The 22,350-nt window shown below is 41.8% G+C and overlaps 2 protein-coding genes across 5 annotated transcripts in view; one reads left to right on the top strand and one right to left on the bottom strand.

Annotated features, from left to right (window-relative positions):
• Positions 1-5,993: 5,993 nt before the first annotated feature.
• MRPL15 (mitochondrial ribosomal protein L15) lies at positions 5,994-14,481 on the bottom strand. The gene is made up of 5 exons (XM_084511884.1): positions 14,303-14,481; positions 10,932-11,089; positions 8,600-8,765; positions 7,967-8,090; positions 5,994-6,568 (listed from the first exon to the last, which is right to left on the bottom strand). Exons 1-5 carry the CDS (start codon positions 14,399-14,401, stop codon positions 6,231-6,233), a joined length of 885 nt encoding a protein of 294 aa, XP_084368010.1. The 5' UTR covers positions 14,402-14,481; the 3' UTR covers positions 5,994-6,230.
• A 2,985-nt stretch (positions 14,482-17,466) lies between these two features.
• Positions 17,467-22,350, top strand: part of LOC311433127 (transcription elongation factor A protein 1) — a 53,578-nt gene continuing 48,694 nt past the window's right edge. The window contains exons 1-4 of one of the 4 annotated variants that reach the window (XM_084511879.1): positions 17,519-17,608; positions 17,866-17,897; positions 18,055-18,226; positions 21,189-21,254. Coding sequence is in view for 2 of the 4 variants with exons in the window: in XM_084511877.1 (XP_084368003.1) it covers positions 17,540-17,608; positions 17,866-17,897; positions 21,189-21,254 (167 nt within the window). In the remaining 2 variants the exon portion in view is untranslated. Of the gene's footprint in view, positions 17,633-17,865; positions 17,898-18,054; positions 18,227-21,188; positions 21,255-22,350 lie in introns of all 4 variants that reach the window. The other 3 variants (XM_084511877.1, XM_084511880.1, XM_084511878.1) reach the window with 3 other exon arrangements.

The following is a 22,350-nucleotide window of genomic DNA, read 5'->3' as shown; positions in this document are numbered from 1 at the left end:
CTGTGGTGATTAGTGCTATTTACATTGGGGAAAGAAAAAAAAAAAAAAAAAAAAGGAAAAAGAAGGGATAAATGATTGCCTATGCACTGAAAAACAAGACAAAAACAAGCCTGTCTTTGGGGTGCCGGGGACCCAGAAATCATTGGGAATGGAAGAAATGGCAAGTCAAAGTCTGTACAAGGGTCAGTACCAAATGTGTGTTTTATACTGACATCACAACCCATCACAGCAGTTATAGGGGGTCCCTAAGGGACACACTGGGCTGTATGTTCTCAGAGACCTGTGTCTAAATGGCTGTCAGCTACAAGAAACAACAGCTACAAGCACCACTTGCTGAAGCAGACTCCTTGGAAGGGCACCATCCTCTTCTCCCATTTTTTTCTGATTCACATGTGCAGGTGGCTTTAATTTCCATGCTTTGCTTACAGAGGAAACACATCCATTAGAGTTAGCACAAACATCAGCAACCTATTACACAGGGGGGGCAAGAAGATAAGCAACTTTTGAATGGCAGTACCACTGCAGATCTGGGAACGGGGAGCCCTGAAAGAGTCAGAGACTTCTAGGAAGGGATTGTCAATGGTTTCTGTAACTCAGAAAAGCTGCTGTCTCCCATAACTGCAAAATAACACACATCATATGACTTCCAGCATTTTACCTCTTGTGGCGTTACGATGTCCTCTGACTTGTTTTTTAAATCAGTATGTTTATTTTCAAAGACAAATTCATCATCAGGCTTCAGAAGTTCCCAACGCTGAGCTAGACCTGGGATCCTTAAGGAGACCTTCCAAGCTCACACTTCAAGCATCATGGGTCACTGAAGACAGAGTGGGATTCAGCTCCAAATACCTCAGGTTTGGCTGTATACAAGTGTGCTGTATGTTAGATCTACTGCTGCAGACAGTGGAGCCTAGAGAGCAATTTAGCAGCTCAGGTGCCTGCTTCAGGCTAAACGCACTGATTCTCTGGGCTCCATTGATTGTAGCAAGATTTCAAGTCATATTTCTACTGACTACAAAACTAAACAATCATCTGCTTGTGAGCAATATAAAATTAGACTTGCATAAATTTTGAAATTAAAAAAGTATCTCATAATATTCACTATAAAGGGGACTTAGATGCTACCATTTGAAGCTCTGAACCACAGCTACATTCAAGCAAGTAACGAAAACATCTTCCTTTTTTAGATATTAAGACTGAATTTATTTTCTTAATTTTAAGTATTCCAGCATTGGGTGCAAGACAAACTATACTAGCATTGAAAAAAAATAAATAAATCCCAAAGTCCTCACAGAACTTCTTTATTGTAAATTAACTTATCAACTTATTTATCATAGACTGTTCTAGCTGTCATTACCCTGCCCAGGGAAGAACAATAAAAATATAAGCACCAAGAAATGGTAGGCTTTCTGGCAAATCTGCCCATGTTTATAGATTAGATACCAGACAGAGCAATCCTAACAGGAGACTAGTATGAGCTTTACAGAGGCTGGGTTTCCAAAAGCGCAAGGAGGGACTGATTTGGGCAGTGATGTGTTGAATTGCAGAAGTGCCTCCCCATTAAGACTTACACCTAGTGTGTGTAATTTTGAGTTAAGTGCACGGATACCCTTCTAGGAGTGCTCTTTGACTCTCAATAAGCTCCAAATCCATTGCTGAAAGGGCCCCACGCACCGGCCAGCATGTGTCTTTGAATCTACAAGGTTAACAAGTAAACAACTTCGCTGTTGACATTTTTAACAACAAAAGCAACACCAGTCCAGGAAACTCAAGCCACGAAAAACCCCCTCATATAAACAGATGCAGGAATGATCAACACTTTTCCTGCTCCAGAGGCACATAAAACAACCAGATTTTCAAACTTGGAGTGGGCCAGACAGGATGACACTGTGAGAATGATTGAGCCCTGTAGTTCCCACAACTACAAGAGGAGAAGTGGGAAGAGGCGGCTGAAAGGCGCAGATGCAACAGAGGGAGCGTAGCCGAAGGAGACAGAATAGATCAGAGGACAGTTCGCTTCCACCGAGAAACTGGCAGATCTTTAGACAATGCCATTTAGACATTTCTGCTACAAAAGACCAAAGTGGCCACTTGGGCTAGGAGATGAAGGAGCTTAAGGTTCATAACCTTCCTCTGCTGGGTAAGAATTCTGGCACACCAGGACTTCCAAGTACAACTTCTCACATATTAAACCACAACACAATAAACTGAAATACAGATTGGGAGTTCCATAAAACTATTCCCATTTGATCTCTGATTGGGAAAACTTAAGAAAGAAATCTGCATCTGGAATACTAAACTGTCCATTTCGGACAGACACTGCATCTCTCCTATTTTAGAGATATCTAAGAATAACATTATTATTTAAAATAATACAAAACTTGTGCAATTATCTCAAATTAATACAGAGACACATTTTTACAGAACTTGTGAGTGCTCAGGAGTACAAAATTAGCTTAGAATCAGCATTTAAAAATTGAAATAGAAATGAAATAGAAAACAATAAAATAGCAATGGGAAGCTATCTTCATAATTGATCACTTTTATATGACTTCCTGGAGCACTGACATCAATTACACTTGTATGTCAAAACAATGTTGGCGTTCTGCCAGCGAAGATCCAGATCAGGGCCACCAACTTATTTATTTGTTACTTTTTGGAAATAAGCAAATGGTTTGGTCATCTGTTGGCTGTTCAACACAAATACTACAGTATGCACTATAGTGAATAAAAAGTCAGTAGCTCTTTGAAGTATTTTGTTGTACATATAAATGGAAGGAAAAATACATTTATTTGGCCTTCAAGTCTGCAGTCAACCACCTGCAAGTACAATACTGACTAGCTACTCTTAGTAGGGTCCATCTCATTACAAATAGACAGTTTCTAATTATGTAGCCATGTACTTGCTCAGAGGCCTTTCTTTTGATTTCAGTCTCACATATATGATCAGTTTTATCAAGGAACAATTTAAGAGTACGATGCTATTGCTAAAATTAACATGACTTTCAGTATTTTACAGCACAAATATGTTTCTTTTCCTCAGATATTTGAAGATGTTTTTCCAGTTATGGAAAATGCTTCTTGCTGTTTAACACATTCTTGCATAAGGAAAAAAAAAAAAATAATATCAGAACAGGATATCCAAAGCAATCGTTTATCTTATGAACATGAGAACATGGTACAAATTCCTGGGTAAAGAGATTGGCTTTAGATGCCAGTGCATCAAAGAGCCTGACCATCATGTAAGCGATAGTCCATTGGGAGGTTGTTTATTGTGCATTTATTAAAAACCTTGTCAATAACTTACTCGTGCTTTTGATAATTCTGTGTTTGGTTGCTGGGAGACTTGTGTTCCTGACGAGATAAAATGAACAGGAAATCCTCTATAGCCTTGTCACTTTTTTCACTAGTAAATAAAATCAGAACAAGTGTTATAAAATGCTAGCTACTGTAAACAGAAAGGGGAAAAAAAAAAAAAAGACAAGCATTGCATATTTTAAATAAAGCAACATACAGCCCTTTTTGCCCTCTCCAATTATACGATGATAAAAGATCACCTTTATAAAGTAGAATGACCGGATTTTGTGGAACGTGGCTGTTTTGGCTCCAAGGTACTTGGAGCATTATAGTATCAGAGCCAGGATACAGCTGCCTTGTGACTAAGACGTCGTTCACTGAATAAGTGCTATCCAATCACTCGACGTCACCAGACATCTGTTTCCTGTTTTCATTCTTTCTTTCACTGTTATCATTTTATCCAAGTTACCCTTTCACCTGAAAACCATTTAGAAACCTATAGTAACCAGCGTGTGTGTATCAAAGAAGTTGATTTAGAAAAAAAAAAAAATTGCTCTCAGCAATTTGTGAATTTTAATACAAAGAGCAGGAGTGGAAACACAGTTGCCTTCCCCCCTCTTCTCCTCCCAAAAATACACAATGATACATAAACACTTTTGTCTTCTGGTCTTCACTTATATGACTAACTTCCTTCTTTGCTTCCAGTTAAGTAGCTTTCCTGTTGAGTACCACCACCTCTACATAACACAATTGTGAATTGATTCATAAAAACAGAAACATTATGGCACAAATAAGGGAAGGCAATAAATACTCTTCCCCCCTCCCCCCCCTCCAACTCCTTCCAAATGGAGGCAGTAGTATTGTAATAACAGAAAAAAAAAAAATAAAGGCCAAAAAAAAAAAAAAAAAGAGTATTGCTTGTCATTTAAGTTTCCAAACCAACAATCATCAGGATGCAGAACAGGATACATCTAAAGTGAGAAAGTTATTTACTTCACATTCAAGTTAACACTACCTATACGTGTTTTGGCACAGGGTATTAGTCTTAATGTGCCAAGAAAGCATTGTGCACCTTAAAAAATACTGATGTTAATGCCACTAAAACCAAAATCCTCCTATTCACAATCCAATTTTGTATCGGTGTTGTTTTGCTATGCTTCACCTATACTTAAAACCACAAGTCAGGTCCCGTTATTAATAGCATCTTGCACACATTAACAACAGAAACTGAAGAGTAAATTCTCAAAAAATTAGTTATATTTCATTGTTAATCTCTGGATTCCATCCTAGTTTATCAGCAATGGGATGGAAGATATTTTACTTTGCTTTGGGTTACAGATGCTCATACTAATTGTACATGCCATTTATTGACTGATGCAACAACCTGGGTTGGCTTGACAAACACCAAGAAAAAAATTAATCTGCTTCATGTTATTCTCTGAAAGAAAACGCAGATGATTTTTTCTTGGGGCACACAACTGGATTGCAGGTGTTACACAGGAGAAGCAGATTCTGGCACTTGGACGGCTTTCCCGAGGAGATGGGATGGTTTGGCAGCTACAGGAAACTATAAGCAGCGTTTCCAAAGGCACATAAAAAATTGGAAAGCAAGACTTATTCTTGTGTTCTGGTCTTCCGGACCATTTCCTGCATCCTGATATCCAAATTATCCCCACTTTAAAGCCAAATTCAGCTTCCATTAAAGATTCAAGACATTATGAAGCATCTCATTACCCTGTGAGGAGTCAGATCAAGTTCTTACGCATGAACTTAGACTTAGCTTTCAATTTACTGCTTGGTTTGTCATCCCAAATGCCCAATCCTCATCACACAAATGAAACCTAGGATAGGAATAATATAGTACTATGGACAGTTTGATGAAACAAACACTTGTTGGAAAATTTATTTACCCAGATTGATAATTGACACTATCAATAAATTGATACTTTGTCCCATAAAAGTAATTTGTCGATAATTTTTTACATCACCTAAATTCATTGCCACTGACAGTCTGTGACCAATCTGAAAACTGAACACTTACCAGGTGTTTTGTCCATCACGATCTAATGTCATCAGATGCACAGATATTCATTGACACTAGCTTCTGCTATGCATTTTTATTACTGTCATTACATTTGTGTCTGAATAAGTTTTAAGTGCTATTTGAATAAAGGTACCTTTTGATTTAGGACAGCTATCCTTTGGTTTTGTTTGTTTTTTGTTTTTTTTTAAATTTAGATAAAATGTTTAAACTGCACACCATGACTTCCTCAATTCCACGTGAAGGGATGAGTATAAGACAGTAAGTAAATAAAGATCTCTCAACCACTTTTGCATTTTGCCACTGCCATCAATAGCAAAACATTGCTGTCTGTGGACTTGAAGAGGTTAATGAGTTCTTCTGTACTTTGATATTTTCAATTGTTCCTAATTTTCCCCAACCAAAAAATAATGGTTTACTTCTCAGAGGTATTCAAGATGCTATTTCAATTAATATTGTAGAAAATTTTATGCACCACTTGTAAAACTTAATACTGTTTTGTACAACCCTGTTTTGGATTTCATTTTGAAGGGAGAAGAATACAAACTAATTATGAAGTCAAGCTACTCATCCCCTGGAATCATCCCCTGAAACAGATGAAGCACTGGAATATTTTTTTCTGTAAAAGTAAATGGCAAATCATAGCAAGAGAAAGTGCCAAAACACACACTTTATTTATGTCAGACTCTACACAGTTGCCAAACATTAAGATTTTTTACAGACAGTATTGTGACAATAAAAAAATTGAGAGCCACACCAGTAGATTACATAAACAATAATTTTTGTTTTGTCTGGTGTAACAGGAGTCTTAAAAAAAACAAACACCACTTTGTATCCATTATTTCATACCCAGATGTTTCCTGTACACCTGCAGTTGTCTCTAGTCCTGAATTCATGAGCTATAGTATTTTAGCAGCCTCTCATCGGTTGGTTTCAGAATTTTCTTGTCTGCCATGTTTACGATCCATCCTGGAGCAAGACCAAAAAATATCTGCCTGGGATCCTTGCGCGTGCTTAACATTTTGAAGAGCTCATCCTTAGTTATGTCTGGTAGGGAATAACCATATTTCTTGGCAAGTTCAAGCCGGGCTTCTTCAACCTTGGATGGATCTGCCAGATACCCCCGATTATTGGCATCCGTGTAGTAACGAACTAGATCTTCAGGTGGAAGCAGCCGCTTTGGAATAGGCTGGCCACGCAGAAAAAACACTACTGGCTTAATTAAGATTTCTGTGTGCAGAGAAGAGACAAAATTAGATACGATGCTTTACAATCAACGTTTAGAGACATTACACTTTTTCATTGGGTATTTTGTGCTAAATAAGTCGTTGAACTCGTTTATTAAAGAACATCAGGAAAAAAAAATCTTAAATTCTTGTTTAGAATTAAATACTTATTTACAAGTTTCACTTACCCAAACAAACAACTCTAGTGACAACTGTTACTACAAAGATCAGTTAAAACAATCCAGATGAATCATTATTTCTAATGCATTTATAATGCCTGCTTTGGAAATATACAATATACAATAAGCCAGAAGATGGCACCTTATTCCAAAGATGGACTTCCAGGTTAGAAGTGTCTATTTACACAGTCAACGAGTACAGAATTTTGTGTTTTTGTAAGTATTTTAAATAAAGAATCAACAGTATGTACACCTATTTAGGCTGGATATAGGAAATAAATTCTTCACTCTGAGGGCAGTGAGGCACTGGCACAGCCCAGAGAAGCTGTGGATGCCCCATCCCTGGAGGTGTTCAAGGCCAGGCTGGATGGGGCTTTGGGCAGTCTGGTCTGGTGGGAGGTGTCCCTGCCCATGGCAGAGGGTTGGAACCAGATGCCTTTAAGGTCCCTTCCAACCCAAACTATTCTGTGATTCTTTTTAGAGATTTGTGAGAGTATCTTCTCCTCAAATTTTGCTACAGTTGGGAAGTTACTTTTCAGACCCTTTTAAATTCAATATTTAGATCATTTTCTGGATCAGAAAACAAACAAACTTGTATCAGTCCAGGGTAACATATTTTGCGCACTGGAAAATATCTGTTCCTCTTGTGCTCAGCTTCATTCACACATGAGATCTCCATTATGGCCAATAAAAAGTGCATGAATGAATATTAGGCAGGATGCAGCCTCAAGCAAAGCAAAGCCACATTCTTCAGTGAAAGTGTTCTCAAAACAATAGCCATTTTGACTGGAACGATTCTGACCTTCTCTAGCTTAGTTACTTCCTCACTTTAAGTGGAAAAGTATTTTAAATAAAAAAATATCAACAACCAATTGTTATTTAAGTCCATATAAGTCCCTGAATTTTCCTAGGGTTATTAAATGTGTGGAAAAGTTGAAATACAAAAATTCAAAGAAACAATCTTTTATTAGTTCCTCTAGCTACAGAGCTACTTAGATTTCTTTAACTGGCTGATTGGTAAATAACTATAAACACTAGGAGGGCTAAACAGGTGAATAGTTTAAAAAACAGTTAAACAAAGACATAGTGTTATATATATAACATTTATATATGTTGCTGGATGTCTCAGAAGATAGAAAGGGGAGGATCATCCAGTAAGAACTGTTTGGAGAGATTTGGATCATTTCACCTTCTCACAGACAGAAGAAACTGGAAATCCTTACCCAGGCTCCTTGGATCGTAGAACGATGTTGTAACAACACCTCCATTTTTTTCTATGGTTGCAATTGCTAATTCAGATGCCCTTTGTACTTCAATATTTACTTTTGCTGAAAAAATATCAGCACCCTGTAAGTTTCAAAAAACATTAGAGTAATATTAAAATGACTATTTTAAGGCACACATTCATTCCTCTCTGCAAAGTTACAAGAAACATTAAGGCCTGTGAAATATTATGATTTGTCTGTTTGCTGCACCAAGAACAGTAAACATATTCTCATTCAGTCACTTGGGTTCAAGTAAAAAAGCTTGCCTGTCCAAATTTTTCAGACATTTCTTTTAGTACATTCTAGTCTTCTGTTCTAAGATACTTTTTAAGACTTCTCGTTATATGTCCCTTAACTATTATTTTTGTAGTTTCTCTGGTCTTGAAACACCATCCTATTATTTTGCTAACACACAGTGCCCTCTAGTGGATTTAATATCGCAAAAAAAATCCACAGAAAACTAATTTAGAAAAACAAAGATGCTTCCAAAAACAGAGGAAGGAGAAAGACATTTGGATAGCCTGGTGTGGAAAAACTGAGAACTCAAGGCTTTACACTGCCTAAAACAATAGATCTGTTTTGTATGCATACCTCCTCCACGAGCTGGATGCCATAATCTCGTTTGAGAGGTTGGACTGTTATACCTCTGGCATTAGTAAGCTGTGTCAAGTCAATTGGTTGTGTGGGGTCAACTCTACCCAGATCAATCAGGTACTGCAGCTTCTGAAGACTGAGTGGTTGATACTGACGTCTGAAGCTGGGGAGAGAAAAAAAAGGAACAAAGATATTTATGAAACTCTAATAGAACTGGTCAGTGATATACAGCACATAATCCATTTTCTACCCAGTCCTAAAACAACCGAGAAAATGCTTGAAACAGTCATCCATAAGCCAAAAGCATATTTGCATTAAACTGAACTTACAAGCCCCAGTTAGAGCTCAAGACTGCACTACACATTCAGTTCCCACCCCTAATATGACATTAATCCTTTTGTTGAGCTCGATTTACTCCAGAATACCTCTGTATCTGCTGACTTTTTTTTTTTTTTTAAAGGAAGCAGCAAAACATGAAGAAGTTGAAGCATCAGCATTTCTTGGTAAGTCGACAAGATTCTAAATAACTATCAGCTTCAAAGTGAATCCATCTTGGTAGCCTCGGTGATGCATTTGGAAAATCTGACCAAAAAAAAGTCCAACCAACCAAAAGACAACAAATGAATAAAAACAAACAAACAAAAAACACTCACTATGAAAATAAAAAGTACCTCTGCCTTTCCATAGAAATTTAGTCAGAATAGCAGCCAAACCCAGTACATGCTCCTGCACAGCTTGCCTCTATCCAACAAGTTTTTTTTTTTAGTTCATACCACTGCACCTGACATCTAACAAGTAGTAAATGGAATCTTCCTGAACAGCCTCCAAGAGAGAGAAATATTAAGAATGTCTACATTAATCTATATTCCCAAAGGAGAATGGAATATTTTGTCAGTAGCTATCATCTTCAGCAGAATCTGCTGCTGCATTTTATGAAGTTCTAACTTTATTGCACAAACCAATCCTCTGGGTAGTCCTTCCTGGTTCTACGCCTCCTGCATACCAGTTATGCTGCTGCTCAGAACTTTCTCAAATGATCTATTTCACCACCACTACTGGAAATCTGTGTTAGTAGAAAAAATGAAAAGCTTATCTATTAAGCTTTAATGGTATGCTGAGCAAAACAAAACAGAAAACAACCAAGCAGCAGAATTACCCATCAGACAGTTCCTAACAGAGCAAGAGTTCAAAAAGCAGAGAAACACCACTGCAGACAGGAAAAAAAAAGAGCAATGTGAAGATAAACAGGTAGAGACACTGTTCAGCATGTTCCTATCCCACCACAACAGTCTCTCGATTGCACTTACAATGTTCACCAAAAGAACTTTTATAGTAGTCTCACACTGGAGTTTTGAAAACATTGAAAAATTATGAATATTTTATTTGTTGTTTCCACGTGTGCCAGATGTGGTTAAAAGGCAGCAAAACATTGTTAATTTTTTTCATTGCAGAGGCTTGGATTTGTGTTGTTTATGAATAAATTTGGGATTGCTGTTAACATAAGATCAGCATCTGCATTCTGCAGATCATCCTCTGTGTATCAAAAGCGCCTCTTGTTTACTATTATAATAAATTAAGAGGGAGAAATGGCAGTAATTGGAAATATAGTTTAAAAAACTTCAAAACTAACAAGACTTGCAGAGAAAACCTTCAATAATGAGGACAGGTCTGTAAGTTACACTTCATGTATAAATTGAAACTATAAAAATGCACAGCTATTTGCTGAAGTTATATCAGCAAGTGAAACATGCAATCAAACTGCAAGGTTAACAACTTATGAATAAATACACATCAGTACTTTCATTTTTGAACTGTCTGCTAGATGTGGCACGTTTTTGTTACTAGGACCTGTAGCAGCATTGTATGGATATAGAAGTTTGAGAACATATGTAAAGGCAACAAGATGGTTAGTGACCAAGGCAACATGAAAGCTATCTTAGGAAACAAAAAACAGATTTAAACAAAAATAGACAATTAAAAATAATAATAATAATAATAATAATAATAATAATAATAATAATAATAATAAACAGAAAGGGAAAACACTAGGGAAAAGACATGTTAGGACAATCATTTTAAAAAGCTGGAAGATGGACAATTGCACAAGCAAGCACAATGTGAAAACGGGCAGAAATGACAGCCAAGGCAGAACGCCTGAGAACAATGGCAAAAGATGACTGAGATTGTGCTGACAGGCAAGCTAATGATCACAGAGTAATATCTCATCTTCAGTTAGCCCTGTTTTGGCATATTAGAGAGATTCCAGCTTCAGGAGAACACTTAAGACACTCAGAAATTAAACAGCCTGCTTATATGTGAAGAAACTTACCTATGTCCCTCATTAAACCCATACTTCGGTATGGCCAAATAAAATGGAGTTTGGCCACCCTCAAAGCCTAATCGGGGACGATTTCCTCTTTGTCTTTCTCCTTTGTGACCTCTGCCACACTTTCTACCTCCGTATCTTCCACGGCCACGTCTTTTCTCCTTGAAAACAAACAACAGCACAGTCAGTCAATGACTTTGTAGGTAAGCATTTATAAAACAGAAGATTTCAGAGGTATAGCCAACTTAAAATGCTGATTCTTGGAGGAAAAAAAAAATAGCTCTTTTCTAAAGGGAAAAATACTCAGAAAAGCAGTCAATGTCATTTTTGCACACAGCTCTAGGCAGGTGTTGCACAAAAGAAATACCAGTACTTAATCCTACCTCTTAATATCCTGCACTCTCCACGTTTGATTATTCCCCTGAATTAACCTTTGATATTTCCTGCTATTTCGTAAGAAAGTTGCTCAGAAATTTCTGAGCACTAACAACGAAAAAAATCACATCAAGGGAACAGACTACACACACTACACATACACATAGCTCTTTTCATGGACTCAGACTTGTTAGCAAGTCTGCAACCACTGGCTACAAATCAGAAGAGAGGATTATATTTCAGAACTTTATTACTGCTTAAATTAAGACCGTGAAACTAAGCAATTAGTTTACTGAGTGCTTTAAATTAGAATTGCAGCTGTAAGTACAGCATTTCAGCAATCCTCTTGCACTCACCTCCTGTTTGTGGTAGGAAAAGCACTTGCATAGCTAAATGGTGAACAGGATCAAAGATAAAGGTAAAACCACTTCCTTTCCCCTCCCAAATTTAGATCAGTTGCACCACTCAGTACAACACAGGTATGCCAGTATCCGTGGCATTACAAGACAGGCGGTAAACAATGGTGGGAACGAGCACCTGGGAGCACCAGATATTAAATGAAGCGGTGCCAGCCCACACTGAGCTAGCTATCAGAAGCCTCCTGTGTCAGACGGCTGTAGTTCATGCCCTGAGGATTTTGCAGCACTGAGGATCACTTTAATTTCCTCACGCTTTGTTGGGGATAAGCCACAAGCTCCAGATTCCTCACTGCTGTGCTGAACGCAGTAAGGGATCTCTGCTCAGCTCCAAGAGGCACGACCATACCCGTGCACCACTCTGAAGCATTCATTTGGCCTCGCAAAGTTTTCCCATTTAAGCTACCGTTCACTGGACTGCGAACACACGTGGAAGGAGCAGCGCCATATCGCTAAGTCTCGTATCTCCGCAACAGAATACACACACTTGCCATTTTCCATCGTGTTCCTCAACTTGAATTGATAAAGAAACACATTTTAAACAGCATTTGTGATTACAAGCTAACCTTGATTAAGTCCCTGCTGGATCAATAATAATTTAAAGAAGTCATTACTGAAGAGACAGACTACAGCCAGTTTCTTCGCATTCTGTTTTTTTGTGTCCAACACTCAGCCAAACTGCGGGCACCCCGTATCCTGCCATTCTTGCTGCGCAGTAACACTGCAGCACAGCACATTTGGTGAGATTAAGGTCTGAAAACTGCTCAGTGCGTCACGGTACCCGATTATTTGCCTGCCACCACAGACATAAAATTTGATGTTTTATGCTTTCTATTGTGCAAGTTTTCCAAAGTTACCGACCACCTACTGCACAGCCATATTAATAAGAAGGCCAACGTGGACGTGCATCAGAAAAAAATGCATGGATATGCTTGGAATACCTGATCTAAGATGCACAGCTTCCCTGTATTAATGCTGAGCAGCGGAAAGGTCAAGTGAAGCTTTACACTTGACCAGACTACTCCTGCCACCAAAGGAAGCTGTCTCATTCCTCACCCACATTCTGCTGCTTTACTTGCAGGATCCCTTGAGCCACGTGCCTCTGTGTTGCACCAGGGAATTAAAATGGATGAAAACTAACTTTTAGCCTAATTAGTTTTCATCAGGTTTAGTTCCAGGATCTGGCTCCCCGCACTCAGAGGCAGAGGGAGGGCACAACCTGCCCACACCGCCGTGTACACAGTGACTTCGTTAAACACAAACACATGGGTGATTTGGGGTCAAAACCAGAGTGCAACTGGTATATTGCCCAGGCTGTCAGTGAAGTCAATCCAAACATCTGGGTTGTTTCGGCAACTTGTTTGTGAAGTAAAATGCTCTTAAACCCACTCACGTGGGCAGAATAATCACAGATTAAAGCTGTCAGGTTCCTTGACAAAGAGAGCTGAGGTCATCTGTCCAAGCTCTAACTGAAGTTTGTGCTAACATGGGGAAAAAATTGCAATTCACTTCCTATTTGAAGTTGCAAGTTACTTACAAAAGACCCAATGAGTATACAAAAAATCTCTACTTTAAAGTTAGGACCCTTTTCTTTTTTTTTAAAAAAAAAAAAAAAAAAAAAAAAAAAAAAAAAAAAAAGAACATGTTTTCCTAACAGGAAAGGAAGGGACCTCAAAGATCCCCTAGTTCCAATCCCCATGCCATAGGCAGGGACACCTCCCACCAAACCAGGTTGCCCAAAGCCCCATCCAGCCTGGCCTTGAGCACCTCCAGGGATGGGGCACCCACAGCTTCTCTGGGCAACCTGTGCCAGGGCCTCACCACCCTCTGCGCAAAGAACTTCCTCCTTATATCTAATCCAAGTCTCCCCTCTTTTAGTCTAAAACAATTCTTCCTTGTCCTATCATTATCAGATTGAACAGAGTTGCTCCCCTTCAAATACTGAAAGGTCGCAATGAGGTCACCCCAGAGCCTCCTCTTCTCCAGGGTGAGAAATCCCAGCTCTCTCAGCCTTTCAACGTAGGAGAGGTGCCCCAGCCCTTGATCATCTTTGCAGCCCTCCTCTGTATCCACTCTAACAGCGCCACATCCTTCTGGTGCTGGGAGCCCCAGGACGCAGCACTCCAGGTGGCGCCTCACCATGGCAGAGCAGAGGGGCACAATCACCTCCCTCACCCTGCTGGCCACTCCTCTGTTGGTGCAGCCCAGGACGCAGTTGCCCTTTTGCACTGCAGGCACACACTGCTGGCTCATGTCAAGCTTTTTGTCCACCAGAACCCCCAAGTCCTTCTCTGCTGGGCTGCTCTCAGTGAGTTCTTCTCCCAGTCTGTGCTCATATCTGGGATTGCCCCAGTGCAGGTGCAGCACCTTGCGCTTGGACTTGTTGAACCTCATTAGGCTCACACTGGCCCACTTCTCCAGCCTGTCCAGGCCCCGTGGATGTCATCCCTTCCTTCCGTTGTACCAGCTGCACCACCCAGCCACCCACCGCCCAGCTTCCCACGGGGACAGCTCAAAGGACACGGGACAACGCACAACGCCGATACCCCCCACACCCCTCCCCGGCCCTCCGCAGGCACTCACCTTCTTTTTGGAGCCGGGGCTGGGCCTCAGGTTGGCCAGGCTGACCTTGGGCAGCGCCCGCAGCAGCTCCAGGGCCCTGCTCCCGCCGGGGCCGCTCATCCCGGCCCGAGGGCGGCAGCGCCGCTGCCTGGGGAGAGGGGGAGCTGCTTTACGGCAGCAGCCGCAAAGCGCGCCGCGCAGCACTGTCGCGCTTCCCCCCCCCCCAAGGCGGGAGCGCGCGCGGGGCAGCGCGGCCCCGACATGGCGGCCGGGGGGGGGGGGCAGGGAGGGGAGGGAGGGTTATAAAGTGTGAGGGGGTCAGCAGGGTGAAATCTGAAGTTTCTTGTGCAAAACAGCTGTACGGAGTGCTATGGGGAACCATCTCAGTGCATTTCAATCACTAGGGCAACGAAAATACATATTTTTTGTTTTACTATAATAGCTAGTGTTTTGCCTCATAAAGCTTGCACTGCCTCAGGCTACCAAGAAAACATTCATATGCAGACCCCTGTGAAGAGATATCCAACTCACAAGGCTGTAAAGATTCACAACCCAGATGTTGTCACCGATTCCTTTGGGATTTTAGGAGCTACATCTAAGTCCCCCAGACCATCTGCCCCATGCCCTGTTGGGAGCTTGTGTGCCTGCAGCAGCCCCGACCACGCTGTGAGATCGCTCCGACTGAAAGCTTGCTCCAGTCATGAGCCGACTGCTGACCTTCGAAGCAGGAGGTGCACCAGCAGGCTGCCTCGTGACATTTCCATACACTAAATAAGTGACAGTGTAGTCAATGCTGGGGTGGAAAGGGAAGACTATTTTTTCACCTCCTCTACAGAAAGCATCAGGTTTATCCTGCTTGATAAGCAGCTGACATAGCGTGAAGCTCCTGATCTTTTAGGAATCTTTTATTCATGAACTACATTTTTGTAACACATTTGGATTGGGTACATCACAGCACCATAGAATCATAGAACAGCTCATGTCGGAAGGGACCTTAAAGGTCACCTAGTTCCACCCCCCTGCTGTGGGCAGGGATGCCACCCACTAGATCAGGTCAACATCTCCAGGGATGGGGCATCCACAGCTTCTCTGCACAACCTGTGCCAGTGCCTCACCACCCTCCGAGTGAAAAATTTCCTCCTAACCTCTAATCTAAATCTCCCCTCTTTCAATTTAAAGCCTTTCCCCCTTGTTCTATCACTATCTGCCTGTATAAAAAGTCATTCTCCATCTTTTTTATAAGCCCCCTTTAAGTATTGAAAAGCTGCAATGAGGTCAACCTGGAGCCTTCTTCAGGTTGAACACCCCAAGCTCTCTCAGCCTTTCTTCATAGGAGAGGTGCTCCAGCCCTCTGAGCATCTTTGTGGCCCTCCTCTCGACCCCCTCTAACAGCCCCATATCCTTCTTGTGCTGGGGGCCCCAGGCCTGGATGCAGCACTCCAGTTGGGGCCTCACAACGGCAGAGCAGAGGGGCACAATCACCTCCTTTGACCTGCTGGCCACTCCTCTGTCAATGCAGCCCAGGATGCAGTTGCCCTTCTGCACAGTGAGCTCACACTGCTGGCTCGTGTCGAGCTTTTCGTCCACCAGAACCCCCAAGTCCTTCTCTGCAGGGCTGCTCTCAGTGAGTTCTTCTCCCAGTCTGTGCTCATCTTGACCCAGGTGCAGCTCCTTGCACTTTCACAGAATCATAGAATCATATTCCGAGTTGGAATGGACCCACAAGGATCATCGAGTCCAACTCCTGGCACCACACAGGTCAACCCAAAAATTCAGACCATGTGACTAAGTGCACAGTCCAAACCCTTCTTAAACTCTGACAGGCTTCCTGCAGTGAGCACTTCCCTGGGGAGCCTGTTCCAGTGTGCGACCACCCTCTCGGTGAAGAACCTCTTCCTGATGTCCAGCCTGAACCTCTCGTGCCACAGCTTGACACCATTCCTGTGGATCCTATCACTGGTCACTTTCTGACTTCTCATTACACATGGTCCCACTTTTCTAGCTTGTCCAGGTCCCTTTGGATGTCTTCCCTTCCTTCTGTTGTATTGGCTGCACCACTCAGCTTGGTGTCATCTGCAAACTTGCTGAGGGTGCACGTGGTCCCACTCTCTATGTCACTGATAAAGATATTAAACAGCACTAGTCACAAGGCATGAGGCAAGAACACACACTAAAGTGCAGAGATAAAACACTAAAAAGCCTCCCGTTAAAATAATCCAATTTCAGCAATAACAGGACCTCTTGGCATCAGTACTATATGTCAAAGCAATATAATAGTCGTGGCAAAAGAGGTCATATATTTAAAGTTACTTAGTTGGTGCAAAGTCTTCTCGCATATATTTTATGCAGCCACACTGACAAAAATATTAACACTGTTGAGCAAAATTTGCTCTTTGCAGAAAACCATCCCTGCCTGGTATGGGGTGTGCCACTGGGAAGGATGTGCTTTCACATAATACAGCATGAGTTCAGCTGCTGCTTGAGTTGCCAAAATAGCGTCCGTGTTAGCCAGATCGCAGCCTGCAGAACACAATGAGTGGATTGACTTTCTGGGAGGAAGCATCTGACAAAGATGCATGGAGTAGAGGACAAAGAACCGAGTGTTTCATTCGGGCAGAAATGTGTTCGCCGTACTTATCCAGAGCTGGTCTAAGTGTTAAAAATGGACTGGGACAGTGCAGCAGCTCGGCAGGCAGTGCCTGAGCAGCCTGATGCGTGTCAGGGTGAGTAAGAGCCACTCACGCTTTGGCCATAAGCCAGATTTAATTTGGCAATGGAGGCACCTGATCTGACGGGGACAAATGAGTTCCATCTAACGATGCCCTTTGCCATATTCGCGTTTTCGCTCTTTCTTGTGACCATTTTATATCGACTGCATGATGAGTATGGGGACTTCCCTTTACCCCCGAGCTCTGTACAACATCAGGAAAGCCATTTTGAGAAGAAACGAACCATAAACTGAGGGGAACTGAGGGGGAGCTGAGGGGGCTGAGGGGAAGATGAGGGGGACTGAGGGGGGCTGAGGGGGAGCTGAGGGGGACTGATGGGGGCTGAGGGGAGCTGAGGGGAAGATGAGGGGGGCTGAGGGGGACTGAGAGGGGCTGAGGGGGAGCTGGGGGGAGGGTGGGCGGCCGCCCCTTCCCCTCAGCGCCCCCAACGGCCGCGCCTCACGGCCGGCTGTGGGCGGGCCGTGCCCGCCCCGCGCCCCGCCTCGCCGCTGCTGGCCGGCGCCCCGCTGGCCGCCCGGCAGCGCCGTGCATGTGCGGCAACAACATGTCGGCGCCGCTGCCCGCCATCGTCCCGGCCGCCAGGAAGGCGACGGCCGCCGTGAGTGCGGGCGGGGGCAGCGGGGCGGGTTGGGCAGGCAGGCGGCTCCTTCTCCATCTCCGTCTCCTTCTCCCTCTCCGTCTCTCCCCCCGTCCTTCCCCGCTTTGTTCCCGGCCCCGGGGAAGGTCGGCGGGGTCGGGTGGCTGGGTAGACCGTGCGGCCCTGGCGGCGGCTCACTCATGGCGGATGGGGCTGGGTGGGGAGGGGGGGCGCGCTCGTCATTAGGGCTCTAACGCCGCTCTGTTTCTCTTTTCCAGGTGATTTTTCTTCACGGATTGGGGGATACCGGGTGCGTATGCCGGTCTGGTAGTGCGGGTAGTGATAAGGGTTTGGGTGCGACTTGAAGGGATTTAAACTTTTTTTTTTTTTTTTTTTTTTTTTTTGGTGGTGTTTTACCCGTAACTTCACGTATGCTGCAACGACGCTGGCAACCATTTGGTGTAAAGAGCCAGAAAGAACCTCAAAAGCTTCCTCTACCGCCTTTCAAACGCGTAGTTTGGTCTGAACGGGACGCTTTGGGATTCAAATTTGGTGGAAAAAGAAGCCCCGTGTGTTTCTGACGTTTCTCTTTCCGGAGAGTAGTTCCTGGTCATTCCTGTGTTTGTCTAAATTTAGAAGGTTTTTTTTCCTTTTTTTTTTTTTTTTTTTTTTTCTAGACTTGTGGACTGCCGGTTTGCTAGTAGGTGCAGTTAGTTCACGGGTTCTTCAGTATGTGACACTGAAATCAAGAAAGCCTGAATTTTAACACCTCAGAGCAAACTCCTAGGTAGTCACCTCCTGCCTACAGGTTTCTCTATCTGATATATGGTCTTAACACTCTTAGAAGAAAAAAACAAAAAGCACCACCACCACCAATAAAACCCTTCACCCTGAACAACAAGCAGGCTGTGAAATAAAACACCTGGTTTCCTTTGCCCCTGGAAATTCCATGCTGGAATGGAAATAAGAAGAGCAGGGAGTCCTTGGGAGGAGTCTAGCAGTGGTGTAATGTTCCTGCTTGAGGCTTGTGTGTGGCAGGATACAAGCATGCATTCATTCTTCTCTAGTGTTAAAGCCATTGAATTAACATGCTATTGAAACTTTTTTTGTTTTTCTAGAGGATTTTAAAGGAATAAGCACCTGGGAACTGGAAATAGTTACTGTGAATGCTGTGTCAATTGTGCTTTCTTTATGGACAAAACTACATATTTTTTTGTTTTTTTTAAGAACTCTTTTTTTTGTTACCCAGAACTTCAGTGTCACCTCTAGGTTGAAATTGACAGTGTTTAAATTTAAAAAAATAAGCTTTTTTAAAAGAAAAAAAAAAAAGAAGTCCAGTCAACTGTCAGAACTGAAACTTATGTAACTTGGACACTTAGTAACTTAAAAAGAGTTAAGTCTGTGCATTTGGCAATATTTTACAAGCGGAGATGTTTGCTCTCATTTATTGTGCTGACTGGTAATTCGTCACCGGGTTTGAATTATCCCTCTTCCTCTTTGCTGGTAGGACGCAGCTGAGGCTGCAGTTACTTCCTGCATCTTGGCACCAAATGTTCAGCAAGGGGTTGCAGAATCTTCTGGGTCTTCTGGCTTAGAGTCCTTGCGAATTCGGTTGATGATTTTGGCAAGGGGAGAAAAATCATAAAATCATTGCCCCTTAACATAAATAGTTTTCCTCATGCAAATGTGACATTTCTGTTTTAGTTACAAAGCTGCCACACAGCCTGCAAATGCTCTGAGTGTACCAGAAGGTACTCCTGAAGTTGTAACACCTCTGTGGAAATAGGGTGACTTGCTGTGTTGTTCCTCTAGACCGCTGCAGGTTAGATTAGCTAAAGCTGCCTTGAACACACTGCCATTTTTTCCCCAAAAAAGTTATAGGACATAAAAAATAAATAAATAAATAATTGTTTGAAAAGACATAATAAAGATTTTTAAAATTCTTGCAGTTTAAACTGACTTGGATTTTTTCATGTGAATTTTTAAACTGCTGAATTCAATTTTACCAACTTTATTTTTCTTGCTCTGAGATGTCTGACATGTTAGAGGTTGTATTCTTTCATTTCTATATAAGTGGCACAAGGATTTGTACATACTCATCATAATCTGAAGAAAATGTGTGACATAGAGGATTGTTCTAAGAGTGTAAATGTGTATACAATGTAGTTTTTCAATTTTGTCACAATAATCTTCATACTTGGCTAAAGGAAAAAAGTTCCCAAATTCTTATCTAACTAGTTCTTCTCAGTCATATATCTCCTTTAGGTTCTTATTTGGTTATTTTGTGGTTTATTGAACATACTATGCAAGTAAGATCATCGCCCACTATTTGTTACTAGTGTATGTAAAAGCATTGGTAGGGAGAAGGTTGACAAGCACAGGCAGAGCTTCAAATGCCAATGTTCTCCCTGTGTTTGAAACCTCTTTACCTTCATGTAGTATACGTTGACTTCTTAGGCTGATACTAAAATTAAAAGATGTTATGGCTTGTCTGCTGTCGGACAGGTTAGTTCAGCTGTGTCACTGATGAATTTGTTACAGATGTGTGCTGCTTAGAATCAACTTTTCTGTTACCTAGTTTACTGTGTGAGTAAATACTATAAAATGAGAAAAATCAGGAAAAAAGGAAATACGGGTACTACTAAACGTTTGGGAAAGCTGCGTGGATTCAGGTTTGGGTCCAGTATAGTTCAAGTCTAGATGAGCCCTGGCATGAGCCTTGCAGAGCTCTTTATTTAAATTACGAGTTCCAGTTTCCTGGTTTGTAGGAAGCTTGACAGCTCATGTCCTATGCAAATCCCAGGCTCTGTGCACTCATGCAGCACATGCTAGAGATTTGAAAACCTACCTGGGATGTGGAGCGTTGTTCAGGACTGCCTGAATCTGAGAGCATTCCAGCTAAGCCAAAGTTAATGTGTTTGATTCGGTTAGGTGACTCCGTAAGGAGCTAGGTTAGGTGTCAATCTGCTATTCTGCCACACCAAGAGATGTGATTCAGAAATGGCAAAGCTGCCTGTGAAAAAAGCTGCCTTAGCTCTACAGCAGCAGCACAGCAGCCTGTGGGCTAGCGCTGAGCCCAGAAGCAGCACATAACTGTGCTTGTATGTTGCAGTGCTGAAGTTGTTGAACACTGCCAGGTGAGGAGCAGGCTCTGCATAGTGCCAGAGTGGCATTTCTGCAGCAGTGCCACAGTTCTGGTACTCAAATTAGATAGTGTCCCTGGTTGTATATATCACAGAATCACAGAATTTCTAGGTTGGAAGAGACCTCAAGATCATCAAGTCCAACCTCTGACCTAACGCTAACAGTCCCCACTAAACCATATCCCTAAGCTCTACATCTAAACGTCTTTTAAAGACTTCCAGGGATGGTGACTCCACCACTTCCCTATGCAACAAATACTCAGAGACAGAATAAACCTTTTTAGTATTGTAAGATATCTGTAGCACACTGTACTACGTGTAATTTTTTTCTAAAAATACTGACCTAATTCAGCATATCTCGTACTTGCTCTGTGCTGTTGCAGCAACGTAGAAGTAAGAGCTAAGCTAAAATATAAATGACATTTAACATGCTTTTTTTTTTTTTTTTTTGTTAACAGGCATGGGTGGTCAGAAGCACTTGCAGGTATCAAAAGCCCCCATGTAAAATACATTTGCCCACATGCGTAAGTTTGTGACTTTTATTGTTTTGCCTTTTCTGTAGAGTTACATCTTAAGATGCTTGCACAGATGATGAAGTCAAATGGGATTTGTATGTCTCTACTTTTCTTTTTTAACTAAAAACATTTAAAATAATTCTGATGCTGTTAATTTTAGGAACTGACAGATTATTTACTTCAGGGCAAAATTGCATTTTTATTCATATTTTCCTTTTGTTACTAATTCAGGCTGAAAAAATAATTGGACAGTTTTATGTATAAAGTAGAATTGTTTTTGACTTTATGCTTTCACTGCATTGAGTGAAATGACCCCTCCCCCACGGTCATTTGTTAAAAGCCATTCTGAACAAGGAGTGATTTTCTGTATTTATTGACCTTTAGAAATGCTTCACATTATGTAAATGCAAATCTTAAACTCAAGTGTGTGTATAGAAGCTGCAATTTGCATATGATGTACAGCACATTTCAAAGATTAACAGGATATTCGTATTCATATTTTCAACAAATAATGCAGTTTGAAAAGTGAAATACTTCTGAGCAGGGTCAGGAGTCAGTAAACAAAGCATTAAGATCTATCTGTCTTCTGAATTTATTTTAACACAAAAATCACGTCGTCTTCTGCTCTAACAGTCTTAGGAGATGCGGAGCAGGAGTGATAGGGAGGATAGGTAAATGATATTTCAGTGTGTATCAATTGATTACTGGGCTGTGAATTATTTATATATTTTACTGCGTGACCAGGCTTTAGTGAGCTGTTCCAAAAGGACTCAGCAGTATCTGCTGTTCTTTTCACTTGCCCTTTGTCATCTTCTAGTCTTCCCCACAGAATTTACTTTCCTCCCTTTCAGTAGATTAAAAGTGCAGCCGGTATTGATCCCTGGCATGAAGTTGTCTGAGATGATGCCATGCAGCAGCACAAGGGTGGAAGGAGCCTTGCAGCAGAGGCAGACGTTGCTTAAGTAGCTTCTACTGTTGAAAGAAGCAAATATGGCCAGACTTGGCCTTTTGTGCTGCATTTCGCTGCTTCTGTAGGTTTGCTGCTGTGTAAGGTACCTTCATCCACTGAGAATGTCTGTGGAACTGCAAAAAAAATTTAGAAATA

Source organism: Aythya ferina (assembly GCF_964211825.1).
Source record: "Aythya ferina genome assembly, chromosome: 2".
Lineage (NCBI taxonomy): Eukaryota > Metazoa > Chordata > Aves > Anseriformes > Anatidae > Aythya > Aythya ferina.
This window is presented reverse-complemented; position numbering and strand designations above follow the sequence as displayed.